The 7,129-nt window shown below is 51.6% G+C and overlaps 1 gene segment (V, D, J or C); it reads left to right on the plus strand.

The window, feature by feature from the left end:
• Positions 1 to 4,127: 4,127 nt before the first annotated feature.
• On the plus strand, positions 4,128 to 4,604 carry LOC125623076 (immunoglobulin lambda variable 7-46-like). The segment is given in 2 exon segments: positions 4,128 to 4,173; positions 4,312 to 4,604. Coding segments are annotated over 2 exon segments (339 nt in total).
• The last annotated feature ends 2,525 nt before the right edge of the window (positions 4,605 to 7,129 follow it).

Genomic DNA, 7,129 nt, shown 5'->3' on the forward strand with positions numbered 1-7,129 from the left:
GGTGGTGGTGGGGGGGGGTTTAAGGCTCTGAAAGGTGCTGCCAGTTCCCCCAAAGGGAGAGGCGGGCGCGAGAATCAGCAGCAATTGAACTGCAGGGCCAGGCTCCTTCCTTTGTCCATCTCCTCCCTGCATGGGGCCCAGGCATCTCCGATTCTCTGCCTGTGGGGGCTTTTCCTGGCAGGTCCAGTATCAGCCTCGGTTCAAAAGTCCAGTTCTCCGTGGAGCAGGGTTGATGAGCCGTGTTTGTGTTTTCTCTCAGTTGGCAGCATTGACTTGGCCGAGCCCTGTGCTGGTGTCCCCAGCAGAGACTGTTAGATGGGCCTGCGCCATAAGAGGTGACAGCATCCCTGGCTACCCCCATCTCTTGGCTTCAGCGGAGATTTAAGAACCTCCAGCATAGCTGCTCTGTTACAAAGATGACTCTCACCAGACCCCGTATCAGGGTCCCTGATCAGTTCTCTGCTTCCAAAGACTCTCCAGCGACCCCTGCAATCTACCAGTCTCTGGGGCCCACACAGAAGATGATGCTGATTATGACTCTCTGGCACTAAAGCGGGGAGTAACACTGTGCTGCAGTTTCCTGGGGAACTAAGACCAAAACTCCACCGGATCCATGTCGGGAGCGGGAAGTGAGACCAAAACCCTGTTGGATCCCACGAGGGCTGCTGTTCCTTTGGGAGACGTACGCCACTTGCTTCCTAGTGCTCACAGCCCCCTCAGAATTTATCACCTCGAAGGACAAAGCCTGAAACCTTGAGGGATGGTCACCCGGAGGCCTCCCCCTCTGCCAGTTTCTCCTGCCTGCAGCAGTCTGAGCAACTGGGGACAGGAGAGCAGAAGGGCCAGGCTCCTTCCTTTGTCCATCTCCTCCCTGCATGGGGCCCAGGCAACTCCAGAGAGCAGAGCGGCAGTTAGGGCCTTTTGTGTCTCTCTCACTGTCTAGAGATTCTCTTAGGAACCCATCCCCGTGGTAATTGAGCACCTCTCATTGTGCTGTGTCACTTGTCCCTGCAGAAGGACTTCTTGGAACGAGTCCCTCTTTAGAAATCTGTGCTTTGCACCACTTGACAGCAATGCAAAGGGGGAAATTACAGAGCCTGGCTCAGACAGGTTTGCTCCGCCTGCAGCTGCAGGAGCATCTGGTCGTGGGACGCTGCATTCTGCAGGGTGGCTGTAGAGATGGGGCTCCCCTAGGTTCCAGGGCACAGCTCTCTTTCCAAGGCAAATTGGGAGCTGAAATCCCCTGTCAGCCACAGCAAAGACCTAACCATTCTGCCCCAGAGCTAATCCGTGCAGGGAGAGGTCACTGCAGTCAGGGGCGGGGGACAGAGCTGCGTTTCTGTCTCTAGTAACTCTCCATTCTGCGCAAAGCTGCAAAAACCAGCAGAGTGTAACTGTGACTCCAGCTCGGGCACCTGGAAACCCAAGTCAGTTATTTCTCTGCAGCTGGGCTCCTCCCATGGGAGACCGTGTGACCTAATGAATGTTGACTTATGCAAATGGAGAGAGCAGGACACCGTGGTGAAGGAGAGGGGTGATTTCAGTCTGACTCCACTGGATGGGGCTCGTGTATGCTTTATCCTCCTGACACCGACAGCAGCCACATTTCTTCTCCCTTGGAGCTTGAGGCAGGCGCCAGGGCCAAACCGGGCTTTATCTGTTTGTTGGGGTAACTTACTGCTCAGTGGATGCTGTGTGCAGGAGGGGAAAAGGCTGAAGAGGAGGCCACTCGCCAACGCAACCTTTCTCCTCTATCCCACCTGCTATTTTTGAGCCCTAGCCCAAGCTGCAACTTCAAAGCGCTGTGTATACAGCTGGTTTTAAAACATTAGCGTGAGTTCGGCTAGCCCGAGTCTGTCCAAATGCTGTGTAGACATACTGAATAAGACTCTGTTTTGCTCCACTTCTGTGCTTCCTGTCGCCCTGCCGCTGACACTGGGCACAGAGACCATTCAGCGTTCCTCTGCTCCTCGCCCACAACCCCCATTCCCTGCCTCACCGCAGCGCCTGAGAGAAGGGTGGAGGTTCTCACCAGGCAGGTCGCAGAGGGAGAGACAGGCTGGAGCCAGGGGGCTTGGAACTGGAATCACAGCTATGTCCAAACTCTGCTAGCGTGCTCTGTGGCAGGATCGGATCCGATTGGTGCTTAATTTGTGCCTGGCCTTGCCAGGGCTCAGCCCCGGTGCCTCTGGGCTTGGCAGTTTATAGCCCCGGTGCCTCTGGGCTTGGCAGTTTGTAGCCCCGGTGCCTCTGGGCTTGGCAGTTTCTAGCCCCGGTGCCTTTGGGCTCGGCAGTTCATAGCCCCGGCATCTCTGGGCTTGGCAGTTCATAGCCCCGGCGCTTCTGGGCTTGCTACATCAGTTATGAAAGTAAAAAAATTGCTTGAGCCCTGGCACCTCTGTCATTGCAAATGAAGCACTGGATCCAATATTCTGGGTCAGGCACAGGCCTATCTGCATATGCAGCCTCACTAGGGCCGAGAACCAGTCATGCCAGGGCTTTGCACAGGGGCTCTAATAGTGCACAGATGAGCCACACACCATGGTCAGCTTCTGGCCCAGTGGGCTGCTGATAAATGTCCAAGTGCTCTGAGGGACTCCAGTAAATGAAACCTGTCCACCGACGTAGGGCCCGAACCTGGGCAATGCTGAGGGCCTCCCGGAGGGCCGAGCACCCTCGTCCCACTTGAAGCCGGTCAGAACTGGGGATGTTCCACACGTCACCGGGTCAGGCCCACAAGCCCTGCCGGTCTGAGCTGAGGGCTGGGGGGAGGGAGCAGCAGCCCATACTGGGGCAGAAGGATACACACTACAGCAGAGCAAGGCACAGAAGACGGATGCGACGCATGTGGCCGTGTAACTGAACACAGACGTCATCAGTCTGTTCTCTGGGCCGTGCACCATTAAACATGGGCTCCCTGCTGTTGCCATGGCAGCGGTGCATCAGCAGCCCTTTTGTGTTCCAGTTGTGGAGGGTAGCGATGTGTACGCTCGCTATCTCCCGAGTGCGTGCGATTTCTCCCGGAGACTTGTCATTTGTTCTTTCTTTGCTATTTTCCTTGAAATGAGTCGTCTAGACGGCCAAATACGTGTTTGGCTTTGTGTGTGTGTGGAAACGTCACAGCAGCCAGTGCGAGAGCCCCAAAATAATCCAAACTGGCTCCAAAGTGAGAACAGAACAGGATCAACCCAGTGAGACTGGCCGACTGCAGCCGAGAATGGAGGAAATCAGATCATTACAGCTCGGCTTCCCGTCTTTGGACACGGGTCACCCTTAGCAGAGCTGAACACGTCACTGGGCTCAGGGAGGTACTGCTCAGGGGAAGGAAGTGTGAGGATAATCCTTTGTGTATTGCATCACAAACTAACTCAGCAGCAAACCTGGGGTACCAGTGTGTGCAGTGGCTCTCAACCTTTCCAGGCTGCTGTACCCTTTCAAGAGTCTGATTTGTCTTGTGTACCCCAGGTGTCACCTCACTTAAAAACTACTTGCTTACAAAATCAGACATAAAAATACACAAGTGTCACAGCCACAATAGTACTGAAAAATACCTGACTTTCTCATTTTTACCATGTAATTATAAAATAAATCAGTTGGATTATATAAATCTTGTACTTACATTTCAGTGTATCATATATAGAGCAGTATAAACAAGTCATTGTCTGTATGAAATTTTAGTTTGCACTGACTTTGCTAGTGCTTTTTGTGTAGCTTGTTGTAAAACTAGGCAAATATCTAGATGAGTTGATGTACCCCCTGGAAGACCTCTGTGTACCCCCAGGGGTACTTGTACCCCTGGTTGAGAACCACTGACATATGGGACTGGGAATAGCACTGAAGCTGAGGGGAGAGGGGACTAGGCCTAATCCAGCAGATTCCTGGAGTTTCTTAGTATTTTCCCTCATATAGCTCATTACTTTACAGTCACAGCAAACGTAAGAAAGATCCCCTGTGTGTCTCTGCCCTGTCTTGGGGCGATGCAGGTGCCCAGAGCAGCAGCCAGGGAGCAGGGAGCAGATTTGCATGATGGGGCCATTCTCCAGTGATGGGGATTTAAGAGAGAATCAGCGGTTCCCAGACACAGACCCCGTTTGCCTCAGGAAGCTGAGCTTGTCTGGATTCCCACCATGGCCTGGGCCCCTCTGTTCCTCACGCTGCTCACTTACTGCTCAGGTGACAGAGGGGCCCATGGTGCTAGGGCAGCCCTTGACTGGGTTTGAACTTCCCTTCCCCCTTCCTCTCGGGAATTTCACACAAATGTGTCATGCCGCAGGGCGGGTCTCATGGCTTTGTTTGTACTGTGCTTTCCAGGTGCCAGCTCCCAGTACGCGGTGACTCAGGAGCCCTCGTTGTTGGTGTCTCCTGGAGGGACTGTCAAACTCTCCTGTAGCTTGAGCATCTTATCTGACATCACCAGCGAATACCCATACTGGATCCAGCAGCGGCGGGGCGGGGTGCCTCGCCTCCTCATCTACAACGCGAACGTGAAAGTGTCAGGGACCCCTGAGCGGTTCTCTGGGTCCAGCTCCGGTAACATGGCCTATTTAACCATCAGCGGGGCCCTGGCGGAGGATGACGCTGATGTCCCCCTGCAGCCTGAGTAATCCTCAGTGGGTTTGTGCCCCTCACTCCCCGCAAGGGGGCAGGTGGGGGCCTGCATGTGTAGAGGAAAGACAGCTCCTCCGCCTCCCCCCTCCCGCACTCTGACCTGGTGTCGGGGGCAGAGGTTGAGCTGTGCACTTGGCCTCCTCTCCTAGTTTGGGACTGACCAGCTTCCCCTCCAGTCAAACCAGTCTGGGCAACTCATCCCCCATCTCCATTCGGGGGTGATGTCCTTTTCTCCCTGTGAGAGTCCATCAGCCGCTCCACCAACCTCCTCCTGCCAGCCTGCCCCATGGAGAGAGGGGTGGGACGGCGGGGGATTGGGAGGGGTCTGTCCCTGTCCCAGGAGGTAAAGTGCATCACATGGGGCAGGATCCCCTGGTCAGACATGGGGCTTCCAGTGGTCTGATTTGCCCAAGTTCTGGTACAGAAAACAGGACTCAGGTCCATGCAGTGATTTGTGTGACAGGACAATGCTCCTGTCTGCAGAATCTCCCACATTCCCCTGGAGCGGCGCACGGTACGCACGAGTGCAAAGGAATTCCTCATCCCACAGGGGCTCTCCCAGCAGTTGTGGGGCTTTGTGCACAGTTGTGCCCCAGTACTGAGTAGAGCCTCTCAGGCCATGTGCTGATGACACTCGGGGGGTTTGGAGGTGTCCTTAACTGGGAAAAGCCAGCGACAAAGCACTGGATCCATTGTTGTGAGAGGTGGGGATCAGTCACTTCAAAGGGAGCTCTTGGACAGCGTGAGCTCAAACCACCCTGTCTGTGCACTGACAGTCTTCATAGCTATTGACCTGCATCCAATCTGCCTTTTTAGGGGCAGTGGAGAGGCTTGTCAGGGGAAAGCGCTGGCCATACCTGGGGAGAGTTAAAACCCTCTCCCTCAGCAGGGAGTCTTCAGCAGGTGTCTGGCTTCACTGCAGTGATTGCTGGGGAGCCCAGTCAGGGGCTGGATTCAGCTGGAGCTAATTGCTCATTACTGGGGAAACCAGGCACTATGAGAAGGGGGAGCAGGGGAGAGTCACTCTGTTATGAGGGTTAGGCTGAGTTAGGGGCACCTTGCATTCAGGGATGAAGGAGAGCTAGACCAGTATAGAGCCCTTTGGCTTGGTTTAGTGGGGCTAGCTCTCTGATCTCGGAGGTGAGGCTGTTCCCTGTGCCAGAGCTTGGCTTACCTGACCTATCAGGTGTGTATGAGATGATCCATTATAGGGCTAAACCCACACAGGAGCAATCCCAAAGAGGTAACTGAGTGAGCAGGTTTAGTCAAAGTATGTGATCATTTCCCATAGCTGAAGTGGTTCTTATCGGAAGCACTGCTGTGTTGAGGACCTTGATAAAAGAAAACTTATCGGACACATTGTAGAGATGAAATAGAAACAAAGGAGTGAAACCGCCAGAAAAAGCAACGAGATCAGTGTTGTCACCAACTCATGATTTTATTGCAAATCTCCTCATGTTTGGGGTTTTCCTTGAAGCACGAGCTTCCGGAGACAGCTGATCACAGGAGAATCTCAGCTTTTATTTTTTAAATAACTTTCTTGCCCTCGTGGGGGTTGTGGAGAAAATCTAGCAAATGGGAACCCTGAAGGCACAGGAACCACAAGGCAAATAAAAAGCACCCCACATTTATTTTATTGAAAAATCTCCTGATTTTTAAGCCAATGTCGGGATTTTTAATGTCTGAGTCCTGATTTTTGAACACTCGCGGTTAGCAACACTGAAAGGTTCACGCACTAAAAGGATTGTCTCTGTGCGAGTCAGAAAAGTGATGAAAGCAGGGGTTAGAAATTTCATAAACATAAGACACTCCACCAAATAAGTAGGTTTGGAAAGATTCGATTTTTAGTGGTAAATGTCGATTTCACAGCTTACACAAAAAAACAACCAAAAATATTTCCATGAGTAATAATCAAATTTTACAGATAGGCAAAGCAAGAATATGCTACTTGAGAACTTACTAAGGTTTGATTTAAGGATATGTAGTGGGTGTATTTTGACACGTGGTGTTGATCATTTGTGTTTTAATGGTGATAAAGCTTTAGCATTTTGAATCTCAACATCTACTGTCATTGAATAATTGTTGTCTGAGCCACCCAGAATTTCCCGCAACTGTGAAAATTTAAAGAGATAAAAATAGAAAAAAGTGTAAAAATAAACATTGATATTATCTGTCGAAATTATATTCAAAAATTGAATTGTGCCAAGTGTAATAATAAGTGTTGTCATAGGGGAAGTCAGAAATGCTGAAGCTGATGACAAGAACTGATGCGTAGTTGTCATAAACACCAATAAAGGTTGGCTCTGAAACCATCTATCCCCTTATCACACTGAAAAGTTGTCTTCTCTAAACTGAGTAAGTCACTTCACCTGCGGTATCAATGGAACGCAGCTGGAGTAACTCATAGTAACTGATGGATTTTCAGTTTTGAAAGATCCCTCTCATTGCAGTAAAAATGCCCTGAGCAGCAACATCTTGGTAATGTCAGAAACTTCCGAGATAATATCCATGTAATCCAGAA

The sequence above is a fragment of the Caretta caretta genome, chromosome 15 (genome assembly GCF_965140235.1).
Source record: "Caretta caretta isolate rCarCar2 chromosome 15, rCarCar1.hap1, whole genome shotgun sequence".
Taxonomy (NCBI): Eukaryota; Metazoa; Chordata; order Testudines; family Cheloniidae; genus Caretta; species Caretta caretta.